This window comes from Eptatretus burgeri, chromosome 10 (genome assembly GCF_056783735.1).
Source record: "Eptatretus burgeri isolate ZD-2024b chromosome 10, Ebu_testis_v1, whole genome shotgun sequence".
Lineage (NCBI taxonomy): Eukaryota > Metazoa > Chordata > Myxini > Myxiniformes > Myxinidae > Eptatretus > Eptatretus burgeri.
Window position 1 is genome coordinate 55,792,910 of NC_140970.1, and position 27,867 is coordinate 55,820,776.

Below are 27,867 nucleotides of genomic sequence, written 5' to 3' on the forward strand. Positions count from 1 at the left end.
CCACTGACTCTGTCTGTCATACAAGCGAGTACATTTCCCACAGCCTTTCAGGGTATTGCATGATGTAATCGTCCTGCACTTGGAAAACGTGCATTTAATCGTACCCTTTCTTCCATTCCATATCATACTTCCTCCTGCATTGATTATTACTTACCTGTCATTCAAAATGCAGGCACACAATCAGCGGTCGATTTTGTTGTACAAAGGGTGAAGGAGCTCCTTGTGAGCCAACGGCCATCCATATCGAGTGCCAAACTATGTCTATGAACGTCCTCCTGCAGTTGGGTTACTTTTTTCAGGAGGTTGGTGGCAGGATTTGCACTCTGATCACTGCAAAACACTTCATTCCACAAAACCCACAAATGTAAGGAAATCTGAAAACCCACTCCGTGGGAGTACCTCCTGTGTTGCTGCCCTTTGCAGGGCAGCTCACCGGATGATGGGATTGTGGCAAAGCCTTCCGGACCCCCACTCTGATGACAAGAGGAAAACCATTTGGTAACCTTCCTGGGTCAGATTGCAGTCGTGTGTGTCAGGGTGTTGCTAAGGCATCGTCCACCAGACGGTGGTCTCCTTGGATTAACCTGAGGCGGTCCCTTCGGGTGGGTGCCGAGAATGTCCGATCCCGAAGAGAGGATGATCACCTGTCTGTTATCATCTGAGCTCAAGCATTTGAACATCGGTATTGCAGCACTCTCTGAGGTTTGGAGACCGGATTGCGGAGAGATCATGGCAGGTGGTTCCACCTACTATTGGTCTGGTCACTGATGGTTACCATGCCCAAGGAGCTGCTGTAGCTGTGTCCAATAAGCTGACTCCAATGATAATTGAGGTAACACCGGTCAACGAGCGTATTATGAGACTAAGGATTCACCACTCCTTGGGTGTCATTTCCCTGGTCTCTGTGTATGCTCTGATTGAGGCGAGCGATCTCACCGTGAAGGATGCATTCTATGCTGCGCTTGAGTCTGTGGTTAATCAGTGCCCCGGGTGAGATGCTCTTCAAGTCTTGGGGGATTTCATTGCATCAATTAGAACTGATAGGGATGGTTATGAGACATGCGTTGGTCCCCATGGGTCTGGAACTGTGAAGCAGAATAGCACGACGTTCCTTGACTTTGCAAGAAGTCATGGACTTAGGGTTACTGCTTCATGGTTTCTGTGCTTACAGGCTCATCGCTGGACTTGGTATTCCAACGCTGGTGGTGTGGCAAAGGAGATCGACCATGTGCTCATTGAAGGTCACTGGAGGATGATCCAGAACTGCTGAGCTCCACAATACTGACCACCGGCTTGTTGTCTTAACTCTGAAATTGCAGCTTAAATCCGGAAGAATGGTACCATCCCAGTCTAAGATGGATGTTGGCAAGCTCAATGATGAGAGGGTAGCTAAGCCTGGTGTTGGCTCAGTGGCTAGGGTGGTGGCTTGGGATCCTAGGGTCTTGAGTTCAAGCCCTGTCGGCCGCTGAATTAATACACCAGGGGGTTGACTCAGCCTGTCATCCTTCTGAGGTCGGCGAAATGAGTACCAGTTCCAGTGTGTGTACTGGTAGAGGGGCACTGCATCAGCGACACAGTCATGCTTCAAGAAATGATAGCTATCCCGGCAGCTAAGCTGTCATACGACCACCACCAGAGGGTAGCTGAGGAGTTTGCGAATAGGCTGAGTGGAGATTTGGGGGTCTGGGTGCTTTGGGGGATCCTGAAGAGTTGCGGAGTGCCTTCAAGACCACCATCCTTGATGTTGCCGGTAGATGTTTTGGAACTCACCAGAGGGCGAAGACAAATTTTGTCTCTCGAGGGACACTGGATCCCATTGAACAAAGTCACAGGGACAGGCTTGATGGCAGAGCGAGGCTGTTCAGGGAGCTGATGCTTAAAACTGTATATGTGCTGAGGGTGGACAAGGAGGCCGATGTGCAAGGAATCTGTGAGGTGGTACAACATCACCTGTGGTCAAGTGATTCTCGTCCTTACAGGGGAATGCACGCATTGCGTTCCTCCAAGCCCATCCCTTGGTGTACTACAGTTGGAGCGGAGGGTGGTGGGCTCTTGACAAAGGAGTGCGAGGTGAAGGCCCGCTGGGCCAGTTACTTTGAGCAGCTGTACGAGGCCGATCAACCAGTTGTTGAGTTGGATGTCAGGGGTGTTATTATCCCGATGGCTGACCCTCCAATCAACATTGGTCCACCTTCGCTTGTGGAAACACAGGCTGCGGTGAACCGGTTGAAATGGGTAAAAGCCCTGCGATCTGTGGCATCCATGTTGAACTTCTCAAGGCTGGTGGAAATGCTGTACTCATGTGATTGCATGCAGTTCTGTGCTCTGCCTGGAACACAGGCATCATCCCAACTGTCTGGAAGAGGGGCCTTGTTGTCCCTCTCTGGAAAGGGAAGGGTGATCGCCAGGACTGCAACAATGAGGTCTTTGCTTAGATAATTATAAACATCAAGGTCGCCAGCAAGATCTTCGCTTGGATAATTATTGAGAGGGTTCACCACCATCTGTTTGAATACCAGCGACCAGAGCAGTCAGTCTTTACACCAAAGAGGTCAACGATTGACCGTATTCTTGCTCTTCGGGTCATCAACAAGCGCAGACGAGACTTGCGGTAGGTGCTGCATTCAGCCTATAATGATCCCTGCAATGTGTTCGATTCAGTGCATCAGGATGCCCTCTGGAAGATTCTTGGTCTTTGTGGGGTACCACCAAAACTGATCAATCTGATGTCTGAACTATACTCTGGTGCAGAGTGTGCTGTGAGATGTTTTGATACCATCTCTGACTTATTTCCAATTTTTACTGGAGTTCGGCAGGGATATGTACTTGCCCACACACTTTTCAGCACTTGTATGGACTGGATTCTGGGAGGATGTCGGATAGATCTAGCTGCGGTGCATCATTTGGGAATGACAAGATCTCTGACCCTGATTTTGCAGATGATGCAATCATCTTTGTGGAGACTCTAGATATCCTTTTGGGGGCCCTCGAGGTGCTGAATGAGGAGTCAGAGCCACTGGGACTACGGGTTTCCTGGGTCAAAACTCAGATCCAGGCTTTCAATGACATCTTGGATGCTGCTATCATGTCTGTTCTTGTTTGTGGTGAGGATGTTGAGATCATGGAGAGATTCACTTTCCTTGGCAATGATATTCTTGTCTCTGGTGGCTGTGAGTCAGAGGTCAGTAGATGTCTTGGTCTGGCCTGGAGAGTCATGGATTCACTGGATCATGGGGTATGGTGCTGCCGGGACCTGTGCGGGAGGACGAAAGTCCAAGTCTTCAGTCCCTTGGTGCTTCCAGTCTTCCTCTACGGATGTGAGACTTGGACTCTGACCAATTATCTGAGACGGACTTAATTCCTTTGGTACCACATCTCTTCGGAGAATCCTTGGTTACCGCTGGTCAGACTTTGTGTCCAACGAACGGTTTTTGAGAGAGACTCAAATGAGATTTGTTTCCTGCATAGTCCTTGAGTATCAGCTGCGACTGTATGGACATATGGCTTGTTTTGCTGATGCTGATCCTGCTCACCAGATTCTCTCAGCGAGGGAGCCTCGTGAGTGGAGGAGGCGGACCACGCGCCTCGTGGTTGCAGCAGGTTGATCGGCATATCAAAGAGATGGGGATGGGCCAGGCATCTGCCTGGAAGGATGGCCAGACGGAGTCCCCTGGAGTACCGGCGGAAAGTGGACGTAGCGACGTGCTGCTCCGGCGCATGCTCCCACACCTAACCTGACCTGATTTTACTTGTCTGTCTGTCTGTCTCTGTTTCTTGCTTCCAGGTTTATTTGCGATAGCACGCAATATGTTTGTCCCACTTCCCCGCCCCCCCTCTACTCCCCCTACCCCACCCCAGGCTGCTCCTGAAGCGGGTGGGTGGTTCTCGGCTTATCATAATGCATTCCTGGATCCTGGATGACTGCAACTAATTGTTAGAAGGAGGAGATTGGGATCATACTCTGTGCAGAGTGTTGGTGCCGCTTAAGCAGTCTCCTTGGCTATTGGGCACAATTCTGGACGGGTCACCACTCCGACACAGTATACCAGCAGGCTGGCACTCATTTTGCCAACCTCTGAAGGATGACTGTCCAAGTTAACCCCACCTGGCATTAATTGAACAGCTGAGTGGGATTTGAACTCAGGACCCTAGGATCCCAAGCCCACGACCCTAACCATGAAGCCAACACCAGGCATAATTGTTAGAAGACATGCCTGTTTATTATGAAACCCTTCCAACTCATTCAGAATTTAGCTGCCATCCTAAGATACCCCATGTACATTCTTATAATATGTACATGCTTGTAAATTTGATCACATCACTCCAATTCTCCATCCACGTCACTGACTCTCCATGCAGCAATGTATACTTTTTTTTTTATATCCTCGTGGAGGATCTCTCAGTCTTACTCACGTTGTTGTTCTTGTGGACTTTTTTGTTTCACAGCCTACAGTTTTCATCGAAACTTCCTGAAACTTGGCATATATATGTAAAAATACCCTGCGCAGACAGTAACCATCTCCGATTTTGAAAATTCCTCCGAGAAAAAAAGTTATGACGTCAAAATATCTCCACTAATGGAAATCGCCGAAAAAATTATCTCCGAAACTTGGCAAGCTTTTTGAATTCTGTTTGCGGGAATCGAACATTGCATTAGCAGAGATGAATTACCGCACATTTGATGCATCACTATGACGTCATATCGATTTTTATGACGTCATTCCTATTTTTTGACTTTTTGTTTCACAACCCAGAGTTTTCACCGGATCTTCGTGAAACTTGCCATGTATATGCAGAAAGCCCACGCGCAGGCAGTAACCATCTCCGATTTGGGAAATTCTTCCAAGAAAAAAGTTGACGTCATAATATCGCCGCTAATGGAAATCGCCTATACCATTATCTCCGAAACGAGGCAAGCTGTTTGAATTTTGTTTGCGGAAATCAAGCCGGGCATTAGCACAGATAATTTATCGCAAACCTGATACATCACAATGATGTCGTATTCGTTTTTATGATGTCATCATTAAGAGGACGAGGATCTTCGCTCATTCGAGCTTGTTTTTTAAAATCCTTCCGCTTTTTGAAAACAACCATGGGGGAGGGGTGGAGGGGTATTGTAATCGGCTCCGTCTGTCTGTCTGTATGTCTGTCACGTTATCTTCTCCTGAACGGTTTGGCAGAAATTCACCAAACTTGGTAGTTATGAACATGACATGGCAAGAAGGTGCATTGGCTGTATAATTTTGGCCCTGCCCTTTGGAGCAGGCTCAAAAGGTCAAATCCCCAAAAATGCAACGACTGTCACATTTTTAAACTTTAAAAAATCGAAACTTTGTACAATATGTACAATCAACATTGGTAGATGCATGAAATGTGGAATGGTATTTTTGGAATAGATCCCCTGGTTCATGTTATGTACCAGTGGTGGGAAATTTGGATCACAGGGGTCAAAACGGATCTTTTTTTTTAAAACTCAAAATTTGATATCGGGTTATTCCTTGTGTTGTTCTTTTGTCATCTTTCAACTCTGTTTTAGGTGTGAAGCTTGGGGATTTTCTATGGCGTGCCGTCGACTTCACTTTATGATATCTTTTTAAGTGTTTCAGATGTTTTCTTTTGTGGGCTTATCTGCCGAAGGAGGGTGGTATGATGTTCAAATAATCCGGTGGTCTGTTAACCAGGATGTTTTGTACGGTCATGTGGTAGTGTTAAGAACTCTAAAGGCTACTCCTGCCTTGGTGAAACACATGTAGATGGTGGTGGCATAAGCTGGGGTGTTTGTATGCTTGTAGGTGAGAGAGTTTCTGCCAACTTACCACCAATTCTCAGATGCTTTTAGATTGTTAGAGTCTACAGGATCTGCACTACACTGATGTTGTGTTCCACATTCTTGGTACCATTGTGCTGTGGTCTGTTCTCTTTCTATCCCCTTGGCAAGATGTCACCTCTTCCAGCTATTATTATTATTATGACTATGGAGAAGGCTTGGGCTACAAACGATACATTTTACAGGAAGATAGTTACCTTCGCAAACTTTGTTGCGAAGGTTATGTTTTGATCGCTGTGTATTTATTTATTTATTTGTGAATATGTGTGTTTGTTTGTTTGTTTGTTATTCGCATAACTCCAAAAGTATTGAAATTAATCGCAGCAAATTTGGTGGGATGATTGGTTATTATCCGAGGACCATTTAATTAGATTTTGGGAGCGATCGAGTCAAAGGTCAAGGTCATGAAAAGGTCAAAATCGTCTTTTTACCATAGCGCGGTCAATTTGTATCCAATTTGCATGCAACTAATGCCAAAATGTTCAGAATTCAATGCCCCATCTTGTGATATGTGACACGACGCAATGACGTAATAACCCTTATTAGCGGTTGGGAGTCAAAGGTCCGGGGGGGGTCACGACATTGCAAAATGTGTGGTTTTAGTCATAACACTGTCAATTCTTATCCGATTTGCATGAAACCAACACCAAAATGTTGACTGTTCTGTTCCCCACACTCTAATACCAATTACAAAATTAAGAGTACAAAAGTCAAGGTCGAGGTCATGAAAAGGTCAAAATCATCATTTTGCCATAGTGGGGTCGATTTTTATCCAATTTGAATGCAATCAATGCCAAAATGTTGTGAATTCAATGCCCAATCTTGTGATATACGATATGACACAGGAAATTTAATGTTTTTAAGCCATCATAACACATATGAGATGGCAGATGTGGTATGGGATTAAATACCCTCACAATCAACGGTTTCTGTGGGGGGGGGGATGTAGCGTTGGCGAAGGTATGCGCTCTACTGAGTGCCCGTTCTCGTTACTGATGTGAGGTCATTCACCATGGCATACATTTTTGACCTTGAGCTTGAATGAACCATTTTTTTGTTAATGTGTTTCCAGGCAAACCCTGTGTTCAATCATTATCAACATGTAATTTTGCAAGTGGGTCAGGCTTCTTCAGGTTAAAAAAAAAAAAAACTATTGAAAATGAACCCATGGTAACCTCTTTAATTTGGCAAAGGTTTGTCTTCACATCTTGGTGATGATGCATCTTAGGGTGTCCTGTGAGCCTTTTTTCAAACTTTGTCACATGGATGTATTTAATGACCTTATCTAATTGATCTGTTTTGACTAATTGGATCACCATTCCACAATTTATTATTTTTACCTCTCTTTGGACCTTTTGACATTCTGATGCATTTCGGATGTCCTATAATTTTTTTTTTTAGATTAAACACATTAACCTATTTATGGCTTGATATGGCATTTTTTGCTAATTATTTTACATCTCATCTATTTTGCCATATTTAAGCCCTTTTAACCTGCTGATGCACTTTAATGTCCAGGTGAGGGTTTCGATCGATTTGGAATTGAAAATGGAAATCTCTCGTTATTCTTCACAACAACGTTCAAGTTCTGTAATGCCCTTTTACTTTTAAATTGCCACGCATGCCCCTCATTTGTATAACAGAGGGCCTAAAGAGACAAACACAAGTGTAGTCTGGCACCATCTGTAAAACACATCAGAATTTGTTAGCAGTTTAGACACTCCCTGCTGAAGATTATTCATGAGCAAGCTGGAGTTTTTTTTGTTTTTTTTTCAATTGAACAAATGCTCAAACAGTATCTTGATTTCCTTAGAGTAAGCTCTATGTCTACATGTTTACAATCCAAATCTTTAACACGACAGCCTTCAGTGACCCAGCATATTCCACCATATCCTGCCTAACATCCTCTTTGTTTTACCTTTTTCTTGCTTTTTAAATTTTTTTATCAGTATTTGTTGTGTTAGTCTCTCGTTTCCAAGTGTATTTCTGCTGCTTTGCAGAGTCAGATGGAAGTACCACCACTGAGTCACCAGATCCAGCTGCATATGATACGTTGGAAGGTGGTACAGAACCTGGTAAGAATCTCTCACACTCACTCACTCTCTACCCAGGACATCCCAAATCCTCTTTGATTGGCTGGTTTATTTTCTTAACTTGGGTGCTCTTTCTCTATCCTTTCCCTTGGACTCTTAGAGGCTGGTGTCTTTCATACTGGTCTCCTGAGACTGATTCTATTCATGGTTTACATCAATGATCTTCTCTGTTAATCTCACCATGTTTGACAATTCTCAGGAGGTGTGAAGTACTTCCTGTTGGTTTTTTAAATTTGGAAACGATACAATAATATCTCAATCAAATTTCCTACAGTAACATTGCTCTTTGCAGAGTGGCCGTCCATATTCCATCAATAACAATTCATACTGTCCCATTACGATTCATACTGTCTCACCAAAATGATTCTGCATAGAATATCAGTGAAGATGGAAACAAAATAATGTCCGAAATCCATTTTCTATGGGTCATACTATAAATACCACCAGGAGACAAGCACCGCCCAACAAGTCTGGCCGGAGACAAACTCCCTTCTGGATAAAAACACCGCCCGACATGTCCGGAGATAAATACCGTATATATATATATATATATATATATATATATATATATATATATATATATATATATATATATATATATATATATATATATATATATATATATATATTATGTACACCACTGGTCAAAAGTTTTAGAACACCCCCATTTTTCGAGTGTTACTGAAATGTAAGCAGTTTCTTGTTTCAATGTACTCTTAAATTAAAGCATAGAACAAATAAACAAATTGCAGATAAAAAAGAAATCATGGTATTGTTTTGTTGAACAAAATTTAATCTAAATTTTTGACTCATCAAAGTAGCCACCTTTTGCAGATATAACAGTCGAACATACTCATTACTCATGGCATTCTTTCTACAATGGAAATCAAATATTGTTCGGAAAGTTCTTCCCAACACTGTTGCAGAAGTTCCCACAAATGCGTTGCACTTGCAGGTTGCTTTGCTTTCACCCTTCTGTCCAGTTCATCCCAAACCAGCTCGATGGGGTGTAAGTCTGGAGAATGTGCTGGCCATTCCATGATTTGAAGCCTATCGTCTTGTTCTTTTCTTCGAAGGTCGTTCTGACATTGACTGGAGGGATGTTTTGGGTCATTATCTTGCTGTAGAATGAACCCCTGACCAACTAGGCGTAGACCAGAGGGTATTGCATCGTGCTGCAAAATGCTGTGGAAGCCCTTTTGGTTCAGGGTGCCAGTCACTCTGTGAAAGTCGCCAACTCTGGATCCAGCAAAAGAGCCCCAGATCGTCATGCTTCCTCCTACATGTTTGACAGTTGGTGTCACAAACTGAGGAACAATCCTTTCGCCGACTCGACGGCGTACAAAAACCCTGCGTGATGAACCGAAGATTTCAAATTTTGATTCATCGGTCCATCTTCTTCCACTTTTCAGTAGTCTACTGACGGTGCTACATGGCCCAGGCAAGCTTCTTTTTCTTATTTTGCCATCTTAGCAATGGCTTTCTTTCTGCCACTCGACCTGTCAAACCTACAGTTCGAAGTCTTCTCTTCACAGTTGAAACTGAGACTTCCTTACTTCAACCAGTGTTAAGCTGTGCTTGAAGCTGCTGTCTTGTGAGCTGCCTATCACGCAAGCTGATGACTCTCAGAAACTTGTCTTCTGATTGTGTTGTGGCTTTGGGTCTGCCAGACATCTTCCTGTCAGTTTCCTCCAGTTTCCAAGTGCCTTTTGATGGTGTAGGAAACTGTATTCACTGACACCTTGTTGTGCTTTGCAATTTCTCTCAAGGAAAGACCTACACTTTTAAGGGTTATAATGGTCTGTCTGTCTTCCTTTCTTAATTGTCTTTTTCTTGCCATAATGATAGCAATATACTACTTCCTGCAGTGCAATATTGTCCAAATAATGCTTCATTGGGTGGAGCAACACAGTCTGTTCCAACACTGCTTTTATACAGACAGAGGGTTTGTAACTAATCATCAAAAATTGGGACACCTGTAGGAATTGTTTGCATCAACTTTCAAGGCTTAATTTACTTCCATTGCTGCAGAATAGCTGCAGTTGCCAACCTATTACTTGTTCCCTGAAAAGGGCCTTTTTTAACAACTCTGAAATTTACATTAGTTTTCAGTTTTGGTGACCTAAACTCTTTTTTTTTTAACCTCTGGCAGTTTACTGCTTAGCTTTGTACCATTTCAGGTTATTCATTGTACTTGAACTGCTTAAATTTCAGTAAAAACTGGAAAAATGGGAGTAGGGTGAATATACTGGTTCTAGCTCACTTTTCCCCATGTAAATGAATGGGGGATTTTCAGCGATTCCCTTTTTTTTTTCCTTAAAAATAAACCCCCTTTTTATCCGTTTTTCCCTGCTGTGCAGGGGTTTGGCTTTTTGTGAGGCAATGTTTTATGGTCGGATGCCCTTCCTGGACGCCTCTTACAACACAGGGATATGGTACACCTATTCTAACCGGGGCATACACCGGGACCAGTATACTGGTACTCATTTCGCCAACCTCGGAAGGATGACAGGCTGAGTCAACCCCCTGGTGTTAATTCAGCAGCTGAGTGAGATTCGAACTCGGGACACTGGGATCCCAAGCCGCCACCCTAACCACTAGGCCAACACCAGGCTTTGTATATATATAACCAGGCTATCCCAAGGTATATTTATTTGTCTCCCCTTTTAACCTGGAGGTTGATCAGCTCACTCATTGAACCTATAAAGATTTGTTCATTCTCAAATTCCTTCAATAGTTTAATTTTCTTTGCACAATAATCCCCATCTAAAATATTGACAAACAAAACATTTGAATCTTTATATTTTTTAAGATACCCCTTTTGTGCCATTACGAAATGATAAACTTCTCTTAATGATCTCATCTGACCACCTCCTGAGCCACATATCATTTTGAGATTATAGTAAATTGTTTTTTCATTGTTCAATTGATAACCATCAAAGTTTTCAGTCCATTCAAGGATATTCATTTTTTTCTTTACATCCTCTAACTTACTAGTTTTTAAATTGATTCGCTTATTTGTTTTATTTACCTTTGTTTTAGTTATTTTTTCAATAAGACTTAGTTGATATTTTTCACATTCATTATGTTTTCCATTTATATACCAAGACTGAGATTTTCTCCACTCTTTAGTTTGATTAATACTTGGTTTAACCATTTATATATTGCGAAAAAACGCGGCGGTAGCCCTTAAAAAACCCTAACCCATCTTCCCATCGTTAAAACACAATCTATTCTATTCACTCTATCATACAATATCCATATGGAACACAATCTATTCCATTATCTAAAATAAATCTCTTATCATCAAAGGCTGCTAATGTCTTTTTATTTACTTCTTCACTATATATGTTATGATTATAACTTCTTATTGTATTCATTTTGCTATATTCTTCTTTCTTATTCATCAAACAATTATAATAATTTCTAAAAGTTATTGATTTCTTTATTACATATTTCTTTATTCCCTTTAACCTCTTATCAATCTGATCACCATACTTATAAGCATATGCCTTTGCTCTCAATCCAATAAACTCACTCATTACTTTTCCACCCAACTCATCCTTAAACTTACCAATAACCTTTTCATTCTTTTTGGAAAATAACTCACTCTTCTTGCTGAAATTACTTGTATCATATACTCCAATATTTTTCTTCATATCTTCATAAACATCATCAGTTTTTATATCTAGGATAAAACTATCAGTGTCCATATACAACAATGAAACATTTTCACCATACTCTTTCTTTAAGTTATTATACAAATAATCATACATCAATATCTTTGAAAAATCAAGAACTGCTGTTCCAATATAAATTGGTTTATCCATTACAATACTTTCCTTTTTCATATGAATTGCAGAAAAGTTCTCTGAAAAAACCTCTTCTCTCTCAAAACTTGGTTTATTTATCAATCTCGAAGCTTCTTTCCAAGATGTTGCGAATCTAATGTTTTGCCTGTTTCTAACATTTTCCATAGTCTTTCCAAATACAGCATTATTCATTAATTTATAAAAATCCCCTTCAAATTTTACTTTTGTATTTGCTCTCATATCTGTATTGAATTGAATATACTTTTTCACCCAAGGACTTTGTTTAAATTTTAAAACTATGAATTTTAGATACTCTCAATCCTTCTCTCAAAAACTGTTTTAAGCTTCTCTGATGCAAAACATATCCCTCTTTATCATAGAATGTTGTTAATAACTTTTCTGTTGATTTACCTTTAATATTAAAACTTTTATGATAATCACTTAACCATTCTTTCTTTGGGGTTTCTTTCTCACATGCAAAAGGAAGATCTTTATGCTTATTATGAAGATCACTCGGGTACCTCAAATCAACTTCAAAATAATAACCTTCTTCTTCGTCATTCAATTCCTCTTGAGAAGAAATAACAATATTCATCAAAGCCTTTTCTTCCACCCACTCTAATTTACCATAAGGCAGAGATTGAGACATTGCCCATCCATACAAATTATTAGCATCAAAATACATCAAATAATTACTATCTTTTTCACTATCATAATTTGGAAGATATTTATTATTTGCTTTAGCATATCTTTTTGAACATACTTGTGATATTCCACCTCTCTTGGACTTCTCAATCATCAAAAGCATATCAACATCACTGATTAAATCTATATCTTGTTTTGTCATTTTCAACATTGCACTCCAAGCTAAATCAGGAGCTGTGAAATAGTGGGCAGGGTCTAATCCATAACAATTTTTATTATGACAGAGTGATCTAAAAGCTTCAAACACATCAGCTAACAATAAAACATCTGTTTTTAGATATAAATCATGATATTCTCCAAGGTTCTTTATCTTAAATATTTTCCATATTTCTTGTGCGTGTTTATATTCCTTATCACTTATCTCTTCTTCATAAAGGTTATTATAGAAACTTTCTTTTGATGGAAGTTGTGTTTCTTTAAATCTCATAAATGAATCCATATAATCATAAGGATAAATTCCCTTACTTGTAAGAATTTTCTCTTTACTTTGAATTTCATTCCTTGTTTGAATTTCCTCTCTCGTAAGAATTCCTTCTTTAATCAGAATTTCATCTTTAATCAGAATTTCCTCTTTAGTTAGAATTTCATTCATTGTTCGAATTTTCTTTATAATTAGAATTTCATCTTCAGTTAGAATTTCTTCATTAATTAGAGTTTCCTCTTTACTTTGAATTCTCTCTTTAATCTGAATTTCCTCTTTAGTGAGAATTTCCTCTTTTGGAAAGAATGAATTAAGATTTGGAAAAGAGTCCGTGGAGCTTAGATTTGATGCGAGGAAGGCTAGTGGTGTTCCCATAAACTTGTAAGAATCAAGAAACCGAATACGAGTTATAGGTTTTGTGAATATCATTTTTGTAAATGAAATATACTTTTGACTTGTGTTTGTTATGGCAGAAATATTCCCTGGTGTTTTTGAAAGTTCATTTATAAATAGATGTGTATCATAGTTGGCGCTGTTGTGAAGAAAGACTGGAATAAAAGAAGGTAATTTATAATTAAGATTACAACAGGAATGAGCGGGGCCTCTATATTTACCAGTAAGATGACAATGATCCCTAACTTTAGACTCCTTAATTTCCCCCTCACAAATATGACAGATATTGTTCTTTCTAAATTCTAATTTTTCTTCTTTGGTTAATTTCATCGGTTCATTTGTTTCTTTCATTAATTTAGTGAGTCTTATACAATCCTTTTCTAATCGTTTTACAAACTCTTGTGAAGCTTTTTTTCCACGATAATGTTCAAGTTTGTTATACTTTTCTCCAACAGATGATTTGATATAATAACAGAAACCACAAGGAATATGTTTTTGATATTAATTTGTATATGATTCTTTTGGATTAGGAGAAGCAGTATTTATCTTTTTAAGGATACATTCAAAATCAGCGTATATCACAAATGGGTGCATGATAGATTTATTATAATCTTCAAAAGAAATCTTTTCACCAGGTTTAGGCATTGTAATTACAGCTGATTTATGATTATTACAATATTTTGAATGTTGTTCTAATCGTTCTTTTGTATGAAATGAATTAAGACATCGCTTACAAGGATATATTTTGTTTGCTGTTCTGAATACCTGAGAAGAGATTAATCTTGATAAATTATTGATGTATGTGTAATGTGAATTCTTTCCAACACTAAAATATAAAAGATCAATGTGTGTTTCTTCATTTTTATAGTTGTTTGAAATTTTTAATATTTGAACTTTGTTTGTATCCGTTAATCCATATACATTAATAGAAAGATTATTCTTTTTCTCAAATTTAGGAATATCTGTTAGTGGCATTGGGAATTTAAAATCTTTAATGTCCAAGGTATTCTCATATTTCATATATTGTTTTACTCTTTCTGAATTACATTTTGGTGGATGAAAGTGAGCAAGAACAGACCAGAGAAAACATTTATTATCATTATTCTTAATATTAACAACTGCCTTCTTTATTTTCATTTCTTTTGGTAATTCAATATAGGAAGAAGCTTTAAGAGGGTTTGATTTTAGAATGTGTATATCTAAAAAGATGATTTTTTTAATATTGAATCCACTTCCTACCACTGTATTATCAACATCCTCCTCTTGTCTTGATAGTTCTTCATAAACCCCACTATTCAAAAAATCTTGAAATGATGTTATAAAATGAAGATCTGTTCTCATATAAGGAGTTTGTTCTTCATCTTGTCTTTTCATATTCATTTTCACTCCCATATAAAACTTTAAAGTTTTCATTTCTTTTAATGTCTTTTTAATAAATTTTTCAACATCGGGTTTCACTATTTCAATTGATTCAGCTATTGATGATGGACCGGGTTCTCCAAATTGAAAAATCCTTATTTTTATATGCCCTTTAAATGCCCCATCAGTGTTTTCAATATAATAGTCTCCCTTTACTTTAAACTCATTTTTCTTGTGTTTTTGTGATTGAAGATGTTTATTATAACTACTCTTCAAAACATCCTTTGAACAGATATCACAATGTTTTCTTTCCAACTCAAGAGGAGATATTTTATGAAACAGATTAAATGTGTGTTTGTTGGTTCGGAGGTGTCTTCTATAATGTTTAAATTCGTGATTACAAACATCGCAGTATGTTGTATTCACCATATTTATATAATAAATCTTTGCTTAAACTAAAATTTTCTTGATGAAAATTTCGTTTATTTTACAGGTGAATCTGTGCTTAAAACCATTTTATCCTCCAACTTTTTCACTTAATAAATACAATGTTTCAAGACACAAAAGACAAGTTTCAATCAATCTCTTCATTTGTTAAAGATACTGAGAAATATGTCAAGGATGTAAAATTGAACAAAGATAAATATAACAACTATTGGATAAAAACAATTATGGTAAATAATATGAGTTCTTCAATTTCCTTCAGTGGAAGGGCTTTTAGTATACCTGGTAGAACATCAATAAAAGTATCTCTAACAAAAGTTTCTCCTCTCCTTCTAGTAATATATTCAAAACTAGAAAAAGCAATGAAACAAGAAAAAGTATCAAAAAACAAAAACCTTATAGATGAAGCTTTCGAAAGAAAAGATAAGACCATCTGTAATATGCAAGGAGAAATTTGTATTTTTTTCAACAACCCAAAAGATGTAAATCCTGATGAAATAAAGGATGCTAATATATCAGGTGAAATGACATTTCGTTCAATAGTAATTAACGATCATTTTAAAATTACCTTTAATATAAAAAATGTTGTCGTTGAATCTGATAATGAAAAAATGTATATTGATATCGATGGTAATATACAACTGAAAGTATAGATGAATTTCAGTTTAAGTAAAGTTTTACTTTATAAATATGCTAGACTTTCCTGATTCTCCATATGACAAATTTGAGAATTGTCCTGCGTGTGAAAGACGGGGATTAAACACAGAGTCAAAAGCCTATAAACAATGTATATTCTGTGATTATCTTCTAATTAATGATTATAAAAAATATAAAAAGGAAAATAATTCTTTTAGATTTACACCAAAAATGAATTACTTTACAAGATTGATTAGAGAAATGAATGTAAAGTATGAGGGTGATAACACACCTTTCCTTACAAGGGAAGAAACTGAACGTATAAGAGAAATGTTCAAAGGATTGTTGTTGTATATTATTCATGGATGTAATTTTCAGGGAAATATCAACACAAGATATTGTATAAATAAAATAATGGATTATCTTGAAATTAAACCTGAACTTAGGATAAAATATAGAGTTTCTAAAAAAGCCAATAATAAATTAAATAACCTGTTTTTCAAATATATAAATGAATGATTTTTTACCTATTTGGGAAAATAAGATAAAATTTAACAACCATAAAAATCTCCCAAATTCATTAAGATGTCTCATAGTTGGTTCAAGTGGATGTGGAAAAACCTGCTTACTTTTAAAAATGCTCCTCACTCCCAACTTTTTAGATTATGATAATTTAATAATTTTCACAAAGTCGAGTTTTCAACCAGAGTATCAACTACTCTCACAAGGTTTTAATGCTGGTCTTCAAAAAGAAGATATAATCGGTTTATTTAAACGCCAAAAAACCTAAATGATTATAACATTGAAGATATAATTCAACTATTTTGTGATACACAGAGATGTAAAAAGAAATCAAATCCTATAACTTGTATTCTTAGTGATAATACGGATGATATACCGTCTCCCAAGATTTGGATAAATCAAAAAGAACCTCGTTATCTTTGATGATTGTGTTAATGAGAGAAACCAAACGGTAATGGACAGCTACTACACAAGAGGGAGACATTCTTCTTGTAATTGTATTTATCTTAGTCAATCGTACTTTCAACTTCCTCGTCGTTCCATCAGAAACAATGCTAATACTTTTATTTTATTCAAGTTAAATTCAATAGATATCAATAATTTTTGGAGAGATAATTGTTCTACATTATGTGGTAAAAAGAAATTTGAGGATTCCATGAAGCACACGACTGAAAAATATAAATATATTGTTGTGAAACAAGATGAGATATTAAGGGATATATTTTTTGTTTTATAAACAATTACATATATAAATGACAACTATTATTATAAATCTTGTGGGTAAATCTGCTTCTGGAAAAAAAACTTTCATAAATCAAGGTTCTTGTGTAGTACAAATGAGAATATTGTAAATTTACTTAAAAAACGACCGTGATACGCATTGTATCAACAACAACTAGAGCAATAAGACCTGGAGAAGTAAAAGGTGAAGATTATCACTATATTTCAGTGGAGGAACATATGCGATTGAGGAATGAAGGCCAAATGTTTGAGGAGGTTTCTCTTGGTACAACAAAATATTCACATTGTAAGAGTGAGTTAAGGAAACTAAAATCTGGTGGTGTTGGGATTAGAAACTAATCCAGAAGGAACGAGACAAATTATTAAACATCTGAGCGGAGTGAAGATTTTATCATTCGGTTTTGATGTTGATGAAGAAACTCAACGCAAACATATGAAAAGCAGAGATGCAAGTATTAGTGAAGAAGAAATTACAACTCGCATTAATGTTAATAAAGAATTTGATGAAATATTTAAAGAAAAGGATTTATTTGAACACATCTACTTGAATGATGAAGAAAAGGAAAATTTCCCTGTTGATCTTTACAATTCATTAAATGATATTTTACAATAAATAAATGGATGCAAAAGAAAGAGCAAGAAGATTTAAGGAACATCAAGAGTTGGTTTCAAAAGTTGTAAAACAACAGGAAGACATAAAGAAGAAACGCAGACAGAAACTAACGGGCGAAGAAGCATTTGAAAGAAAACAAGAGAAATTTTTTAAACCACTTTTAAAAACTTCCCAAGAAAAAATGAAAGATGTTTCCACAGTTCCCACAGTAGAATATACTCCCAGAAAGCTACAAATGTTAAAAGATTTCAGTCAAATGACGGAGGAAGAATTAGAGCATATTGGAGAATTAGAATATCATGATGAAGAATTATTTCAACAACTGGAAGAGATTAATCAACCCCCTGATTATATTGTGAATGCTGTTCAAAACAATGAATATTCAGCGGATTCAAAAACCAAAGCAGGACTCATTCCAACAGAACAACCAGCAATATTTCATCTTGTTCAAGAAAAGGTATTGATATTTAATGATGAATTTAGGTTCTTGGGTTCTGCTCAACCCCCTGTTAAACTAACTCCGAGATTAATGTTTCTTCTCACAAAAGATGGAAGACAAGGTTCAACTGTGAGGGATGAATCAAAGTATATTGATAAACCATTGGATATGGAAAATAATGATGATAGAGTATATATTGATCTGCTGAACACTCTAAATTATAAGGTTATTCTTTCTGGTAAAAGTAGGAAGAATGAGAAGGAGAAACACATTATTCAGGCTTTAAGTATCCTTTGTTCAGGTGTTAGTTTTCTTCCAAATGACCCAGCGCAATTAGTCAATAGACTGTTATTGTTGTTAGGTAGTAAGAAGGCTGGAAATAACAATTGTTTTAATGAAGCATCAGCCATTTTAGACCAGTTGATGAACATGAAAATAATTAATAAATCTCAATATAAAGACATTTTATCTCATATTAAATAAGATGAGAAGCACAATCCTTAGTTTCAATTTCACAACAAGCGACCACACATCTTCATTCCCATACCCACTACAACTTGACACAACAAAAGAATATGAGGCATCTTTATTGTCCATGGAAACTTATAATACCTTATTTAATATAACTGATAAAAATGACAAGTTTAGTTATAATCCCGGAAGTGGATACAAAACGATAACAGTCTCACCCGGAGCATATGAGATTTCTCAAATATCTTCCGAAATTGCTCGTCTTATGAAAGAACAGGGTGATGAACCAAAAAATATTGGTATAAACATCCAAAAACATACTTCAAAATCAACGATTAAAGTTAAAAATAACTACAAGGTTGATTTCACAATTGATAATTCATTTAGAGAGTTATTGGGTTTCTCCTCAAAAAAGATTGAAACTAATGGGACTTTTTACAGTGATAATGTCATTCAAATATCCTCAGGAATAAATTCGGTGTTAATTCACTGTGATTTGATTGATGGTGCTTAAAATGATGGAAAAAAAACAAATACAATATTTTCATTCAGCGCATACTCAACCCCAATTGGTTATAAATTCAATATGGAACCGAAAAATTTGGTTTATCTACCTGTGTCAGGAAAAACCATACACAGAGTAAATTTTAGGATAACCGACCAAGATAATCGTGTGATTTCTTTTAATGGAGAAGTTATATCTATCAGAATTCACCTACGTGAAGTTTTCCAATAAATAAATACGATGGTTATTGTGAGGAAACACGAGTTGGGAAAATATAAAATAATTACAGGGGATGGGATGTTCCTTTCCCCATACTACAAGGGTGAAGGTATGTATCTTGGTAGAGGATACTATAAACCTAAGAGACAAAGGGGTGTTGGACATCAATTTAGAGGAGATGGAATAATTGATACTCTCATGGGTATTGGTTCAACTATTCTTAAACATAAAGATCTAATTGGTTCAACTGCTTCTGCTGTGGGAAATGTAGCAGGTGCTGTAAAGAGTATAAAAGATGCTCAGAAGGAATCTCATAAATTACAAGCAATAAAAGAAATTAAGAAAGGCAAAACTCAGTTGTCCCCCCAAGAACGACAGAAAATAATTCAAATACTTGGATCAGGGTTTCAAAAGTTTTAACATCTTTTTTCCTAAATAAATACAAGTATGGAAGCAATTGATAGTATCTATGATTTGGATGATACTATTATTATCTCAAACTCCACTAAAAAAGAAGATTACTTCAAGGTAAATGCAATAACTGGAACAGACTGGAATACGAATGGTACAAAAAGTTTTGAAATAAATAATCAACAAACCTATTTGAATCTCTCCGAAAGTTTCTTGTTGTGTAAATTTAAATTCATTAAAGCTGGGAATAACACAAACGCAACACTTGTAAATGATTTCTTCTGGAAAATGTTTGATAGTGTGCGTTTGTATATTGGAACACAAGAAGTTGAAGCGGTTGATTATGTCTCTGCTGTATCTGAAATGATAAAATTTACACTCTATACATTCAGTGATAGAATGTGAAAGGGGTCTGTCGAAGGTTTTATTCCTGATATGTCAACGGGAACAAACACAGACCCTGGATATATTCAAAGGAAAGGAGCGTATAATGATGATACAAAAGCAGAAAATAGTTTTACTGTGGCGGTTCCTCTTAAAGGTATATTTGGATTTTGTGATCATGATAAAGTTCTGTCTGGTCTTAAAATTAGATTTCAACTACAAAGGAATGATAATGAAAATCGATTGCTTTTTGGTGTTGCTAGTGCTTTTGGTGAACAGAATAAATTTGTAATTGAGGAGATGAGTTGGTATATCAGTGAATATACTCCTAATCTTAAAACAGAAGAGATGTTGAATCGAAGACTTAACTCAAAGAAACCACTCAGTGTATCATACCTCAAAAGAAGATGTCAACGCGTTAAACTCAATCAAACTACTTACACGTGGAATTTGGGTGTTCTGGAAGGAAAGCCATGATATCTGTGGATCATTTTTAAAAAGCCAGATGGTGATACTGCGACTGATAAGAATAATGCATTGAGTGATAATGCTAAGGTGAAACAACTTCGCGTTTCTCGAGATGGAACATTTTATCCACGAGATAGATTGGAAATTAATTGGGAAAAAAATGATTTTGCTGAAGCATACAAGTCTTACCAAAAGGTGTGTGAAAGTAATGGAAATAAAGAACCTATTTTGGATATGACAGCATTTAAAAGTTTGTATACAATCTATGCGTTTGACCTGAGCGCAAAAGGAAACTATAAAGTCTAATCGAGTGGATACTTCCCTATACATTGAAAGAGGAGAGAGTGAAGAAGTTGATACATATTGTTTGCTTTTGGAAGAAACAGAATTGCAGATTAATACAGATAATGGTGTGATGATTAGTCTCACATAATTTTTTTTGTTAAATAAATGAGTGGCAAAGTACCAACTGGGGTATATGTTAATCAAATCAATCTTCATAAACTATCATCTTGTGTTCAAAATCAAAAGCCTTGTACGATTAACGTTAATACAATTCAGAGAAAAGGAGCAGTAAGAATTGATGTTTTGCTCACAAGAGAACAGGTTAAAATCTTGAATGACACTGGCTCACTTAAAATTAAAATGACAAAACCAATGTTGAAAAAATATTCAATAAGAGAGACGAGTGGAGGATTTCTCCCATTTCTAATTCCTTTATTTGCTGGTTTAAGTGCGGTTGGAGCATTGACGGGTGGTATTTCAACAGCGGTGAAAACTGCCAACGAAAGGAAGGCTCAACTCCAGGCTCAAAAAGAATTGGAAAGACATAACAAAGAGTTGGAGAAACAAATTAGTGGAAGTGGCGTAATTGTAGATTTTGCTGAAAAACTTGAAGGTCTGCCTGATAAAGCGAGATTGCTAGTTGGAGATATGCTTTCTTCTATAGCACAAGCAGGTGTAAAATTAATGAAAAGAGGTAATGGATTATATCTTTCTAATAAATAAATGAGCATTGATGAGTGGTTGGAAAAATTTGGAAAGAATACAACATCAAATTTACAACTTGTCAAATATTGTAAGAAATTAAAAATTCATAATGTGGTTATTTGTATGAGAGATGAATTAACAAATGTGCCGAAACATACAAAGAATATTATTATGAACTTAGAAGATAATAATGGGAACGGTTCTCATTGGGTTTGTATTTTTAATAGTCAAGACAAATATTATTTTGATAGTTTTGGCCTTCCACCACCTGTTGAAGTTATAAAATTCTTACAGAATGGTGTTTATCAAACATTTCAAGTCCAAGAATTAAATTCCAAGTGTTGTGGTCAATTATGTCTATATGTGTTATTTCAACTCAACAAAAATAAAAATTTTTTATGATATTATTTTTAATCTAATATAAATGACTTATGTTGGTAAAGATGGTTCTATCTTTGGTGTATCTCAAGAACTGGATATTGATTTATCAAATTATTACACAAAGGCACAGGCTGAACGACATAAATATAATATAACCAAAAATATTAACATGAAAAATGCTTTTAAATTAAAAAATTATCCAAGCCCGACTGATGTGAATGACTTGGTGAGATTAAGCGATTTATCACAATATATATCCTTAAATAAAACGGCTGTGTATTCCAAAGATACAGAAGTGTTGATATTATCTCCAGGTCATACAGAATTCACAGTTCGAATTAAAATAAATTTTTATAAAGAAGGGCGTATCGTTTGTATGAGAATAGAACAATGGGGGTATGATATGAATGATTTAGGGTATAATTGGTCATTTAAAATTAACCTCGAAGACCTGGAACAATTAAATCAGTCTTGTAAGGAAGAATATTATCCACTTGGTATCGAGAATGAGTTTTGTGGGTCCACGATTAGTAAACAACAAATAAAAGAATTTAATAAGGGTAAATATAATAATGGTTTTGCCCTTGTTTATCTCATGAAAACAGAAAAAACAGGATTATATATAATAAGTAAGGAAATACAAAATGATTTAACTATGGGAAGATGGGGAGGTGTTTCGTGCCATAATATTATTCTAACATATATTTCTAATACATAAATGACAGCAAGAAGGCTTCAAGAAAATTATCATTTCTGTGTTCAAGCATACCTTCAAGAAAAGGGTATTCGGTATTTTAATAAATATGTTCTACAACATAAGAATGAGGTATTTTCAATAAAAGATTGGCATTATGCTGATGTTGATAAACCGACAACTTTAGATTTAATTAGAATGTTAAATAATGAAAAAATTATAAAGTTAAGAAAAGGTAAGGCTCTTTTAGAAATTCAAAAGAAATTTTATTGGTTTCCTGTTGTAAAAAAAATTATTTTGGATACAGGAATAACAAGAAATCCTGATGAATATATGTATAATATTCTATGGGGTGTAAGCGATTCAAGGATAGTAAGGGATGAGGAAGGAGTTGAAGAAGAGAGGGAAGAGGAGGAAAATGAGGAGAGGGAGAAGAAAGAGAAGGAGGAAAGAGAGAAGAGAGAGAAGGAGGAGAGGGAGAAGAAAGAGAAGGAGGAAAGAGAGAAGAGAGAGAGGGAGGAAAGAGAGAAGAGAGAGAGGGAGGAGAGGGAGGAAAGAGCGAGACAAAATAAATATCAAAATGTGGAAACCAGTGAGATTCAAAAAAGATTGGTGGTATTACAGAAAATAACTCAACCCACCGAGGAGGAAAACAAAGAATTGACAAGTCTATTTGCAATACTTTCGACAAGACTATTGTCATCGACAAGCTATTCATTTTCATTCAAGTTTTTTCTTAAATAAATGGAGGAGAGAGTGAAGGCATTTCTAAGGATTCTTTATGTTTTAAAAATTAAGATCCAAATGTGCATGTTGGAAACTAAAAAGGTTTTTGCACTCTGCAGGAATTTTTCACCTAAATAAATGAGTTATTGTCTCAAATGTAAAAAGAAAACTAATACTAAAAATATTTCATATATTAAAAGTAAAAATAACAGGGTTATACAAAAAGGTATATGTTCGGTGTGTGGTTCAAAAAAAAATCAATTTATCTCCAAACACAAACTCGGAGGAGATATACAAAAGTTTTTATCAGGAAGTAAATTTACAACTACTGGAATACCAGGGGAATTACATCTTCCAGGGTATTCTTTCTGTGGTCCAGGTACAAACTTGGATAAAAGATTAGATGAGGCAGACAATCCTAAATCCTGGAGTCAGCCTATCAATAGAGTTGATGAAGTGTGCATGAGACACGATATTGATTATGGGAATACCACAACGTTGGAAGAAAAGCATGAAGCCGATAGAGAAATGTTGTATAATTTGTCTCTGATACAAAATCCAACCTTGAGAGAAAAAGTTGATCGGTTCATTGTGAAGAAGATGATCAGTGCTAAATTGAAACTTGGACTTGGAAATTCAAAAAACTTATAGGCTCTAATGATGCCATTAAGACTGAAGAGCAATTAGCTGATGAATTACATAAACCAATATTCACAAAGTTTCAGAGAAGGAAAGTTTATTCTAAGGAAGTTGATTATATCTGGTCTGCTGATTTGATTGAACTCAATAATGATAAGGGGTACAAGTATGCTTTAACCGTTATTGATTTGAGGAGTAGATACGTATGGGTTGTCCCATTAAAAAACAAAACAGGTAATACTCTTATGTTAGCCTTTCAACAGATATTTAATAAAAGTAAGAGAATACCTAAAAAATTGTGGACTGATGAGGGTAGAGAGTTTTATAACAAGACATTTATGAATTTTCTAAAAAATAACAGTATTACATTATACAGTACCTTTAATGAAGGGAAGGCAGTTGTTGTTGAACGTTTTAATCGTACCTTAAAAGAGAGACTATATAAAAAATTCACACAACTCGGTTCACAACAATGGTCATCTTTTATTCAGGATATTGTGGATAAGTATAATGACACGATTCACACGTCAACAAATATGAAACCATCAGAAACATTTACAAAATTAAAATATGAAAAAGAGATTAATGTCAGAAAACCTAAGTTCAAAGTTGGTGATATCGTAAGAATATATAGGTGGAAATCTCATTTTGAAAAAGGTTATATTAAAAGATGGACCAACGAGCTTTTTAAAATTGTTGATGTAATAGATACGGTTCCTTGGACTTATAAGATATATGATTTGGAAGGGGAAGAGATTTTAGGTTCATTTTATTCACAGGAATTACAAAAGACAAAGATAAATTGAAATTTTTTGACTCCGCCCCTTTTTAACTCCACCCACACAAACCCCGCCCACACAAGCCCCGCCCACACAAACCCCACACAAACCCCACCACACACAAACCCCTCACAAGCTCCAATAAATTGAAATTTTTTGACTCCGCCCCTTTTTGACTCCACCCACACAAGCCCCGCCCACACAAACCCCACACAAACCCCACCACACACAAACCCCTCACAAGCTCCAATAAATTGAAATTTTTTGACTCCGCCCCTTTTTGACTCCACCCACACAAGCCCCGCCCACACAAGCCCCGCCCACACAAACCCCACACAAACCCCACCACACACAAACCCCACACAAGCTCCACACAAGCTCCACACAAGCTCCACACACACACAAGCTCCACCCATATTCATCATATTCACATAATTAGTGATTAGTTAATTAGTTCCCCACACAAAACATGTTTATTTAATTAAAAAATTATCCACCCATCCACACAAGCTCCACTCATCCACCCATCCACCCATCTCTCCACCCATCCATTGATCCACACAAACCTCATCCACATTCACCCCTCCCACATAAGCTCCACCCACATAAACCCCTGCCCACATAAACCCTGCCCACATAAACCCCTCCCACCTAAGCCCTGTCTACACAAGCTCCACACAAAAACTCCACGCGCATAAACCCTGTTCACATAAACCCCTCCCACACAAGCTCCACCCACATAAACCCCGCCCACACACACCCCGCCCACACAAGCCCCACCGAAGCCCCGCCCACACAAGCCCCTCCCACACAAGCCCCACCCCCTCATCCCCCACACAAGCCCCACCGAAGCCCCGCCCACACAAGCCCCTCCCACACAAGCCCCACCCCCCATCCCCCTGTGCGCCCCCACCTTTGACCCACCACCTCCCTCATCCCACCCCCACCCTTCCCCACACACACACATGGGGAGGAGGGATGGGATGAGGGGGTGATGGGTCATTGGGGGGGCGCACCTACCCTCCCTTCATGTCTTGATTCTCTTTTTGTAATTCAGAATCAAGTAATTGTATACAAAACAAATATAATTTATTAATATTGAAAATATTAAATATTCATTTGCGAGAATGTATAATCTTTCCCAGCAATCTTCTCCAGATGTCTTGTGATTTCGAAACTCAGACACCATATTCTGTTTTGAAACAAAAAGTGGATAATAATTACATGGTAATATGAGTAAGCCTCGTTGACCACTGAATTAACACACCAGGAGCCTGTCATCCTTTCAAGGTCAATAAAATTAATTCCAGTGTACTGACAAAACCGCGTCCAAACTAATGATGCAACCAACATTAGATGACATTCTAAAGAGAGAGTGATATTAATAATAATTCAGAAACATTTACCTCCAGAAAATCATGTGTTGTACAAGATTGCTTCAACAGCTGATGTTGTGTGATAGTGCTGAAAAAAATAATAATAATAAGTCAAGGGTATAGATGAAGAGACAGACAGAGAGAGATACAAACAGACAGGGAAAGCAACACACACACACACACACACACACACACACACACACACACACACACACACACACACACACACACACACATAGACACACATAGACACACACACACACGTGTCTCACCATTGGTTTAATTCATTCGAGATCAGAGACCAGTCATTATAAATCATTGATCTCTTCAATAAGAGCAGAGAGAGGTAGGTAGAAAGACAGACACACTCACACGTGTCTCACCATTGGTTTAATTCCTTCGAGATCAGAGGACGTGATAAGACTTCGTGCCACTCATTGTAAATGTCTTTCAATTCTCTTCTAAAATCATTGATCTCTTCAATAAGAGTATTAATTTCATGAACCACGTCGTTATACGTAAACTCAATTTCTTCCAATGCCCTGTCAGGGAAAAAAATATATATATCAGAATTATCATGATTTAATTAATAATCATTTGCGTCATCGTTCAAAGAGAAAACCATACACAAACTTACCAACTCTGTAGTAAGCTTTTGTCTTCATCGGAAGAAAGATCGTCCATGTCTCAGTTGTAAAAATGAAAATCCCGTCTGGCAGAAACTTTGTCTGGTGAATCACTTACAAGGCAACGACGAGGAAATTCCCTAAGCATTGGGTGCGGCTACAGGAAATGACAGCTTGGAAAATAACTGGGCGATTGTATGAATCATTTACAAAACATACTTAAAATGGTTTTGATTCAAATGTTTTCAGTTCGTGTTCTGAGATAAAATATAAACACGAGACCTTGTCTCACAGAATAGTTCCTATTTTTTCACAGCATGACTGTCTAAAACCACACAGCACGACCGTGTCAAAAAACACTTCCTCATTTTCACGGCATGAACTGAAAACATTTGAAACAAAACTTTTTTATGGCGTGGTTTATACACAAAAATGATTTGCAACTCGGGCGGTGGTCAGATGAGATCATTAAGAGAAGTTTATCATTTCGTAATGGCACAAAAGGGGTATCTTAAAAAATATAAAGATTCAAATGTTTTGTTTGTCAATATTTTAGATGGGGATTATTGTGCAAAGAAAATTAAACTATTGAAGGAATTTGAGAATGAACAAATCTTTATAGGTTCAATGAGTGAGCTGATCAACCTCCAGGTTAAAAGGGGAGTCAAATAAATATACCTTGGGATAGCCTGGTTATATATATACAAAGCCTGGTGTTGGCCTAGTGGTTAGGGTGGCGGCTTGGGATCCCAGTGTCCCGAGTTCGAATCCCGCTCAGCTGCTGAATTAACACCAGGGGGTTGACTCAGCCTGTCATCCTTCCGAGGTTGGCGAAATGAGTACCAGTATACTGGTCCCGGTGTATGCCCCGGTTAGAATAGGTGTACCATATCCCTGTGTTGTAAGAGGCGTCCAGGAAGGGCATCCGACCATAAAACATTGCCTCACAAAAAGCCAAACCCCTGCACAGCAGGGAAAAACGGATAAAAAGGGGGTTTATTTTTAAGGAAAAAGAAAAGGGAATCGCTGAAAATCCCCCATTCATTTACATGGGGAAAAGTGAGCTCGAACCAGTATATTCACCCTACTAATGGGGGTGTTCTAAAACTTTTGAACGGTAGTGTATAAATGTATATATGTGTATATGTGTGTATATATATATATATATATATTTATATATCTATGTATGTATA

At 37.0% G+C, this 27,867-nt stretch overlaps 1 protein-coding gene and 1 long non-coding RNA gene across 5 annotated transcripts in view; one reads left to right on the top strand and one right to left on the bottom strand.

Moving 5' to 3' along the window:
* Positions 1–27,867, top strand: part of SEC24B (SEC24 homolog B, COPII component) — a 159,857-nt gene that overhangs the window by 34,332 nt on the left and 97,658 nt on the right. For all 4 annotated transcript variants that reach the window (XM_085898464.1, XM_085898462.1, XM_085898463.1 and 1 more), the window contains one exon: positions 7,828–7,902. In XM_085898464.1, coding sequence (XP_085754590.1) covers positions 7,828–7,902 — 75 coding nt within the window. The remainder of the gene's footprint in view (positions 1–7,827; positions 7,903–27,867) is intronic.
* On the bottom strand, positions 25,698–27,789 carry LOC147018620 (uncharacterized). Its single transcript, XR_015062468.1, has 3 exons — positions 26,432–27,789; positions 26,079–26,136; positions 25,698–25,864 (listed from the first exon to the last, which is right to left on the bottom strand). It is a non-coding gene; the product is annotated as an uncharacterized LOC147018620 (long non-coding RNA).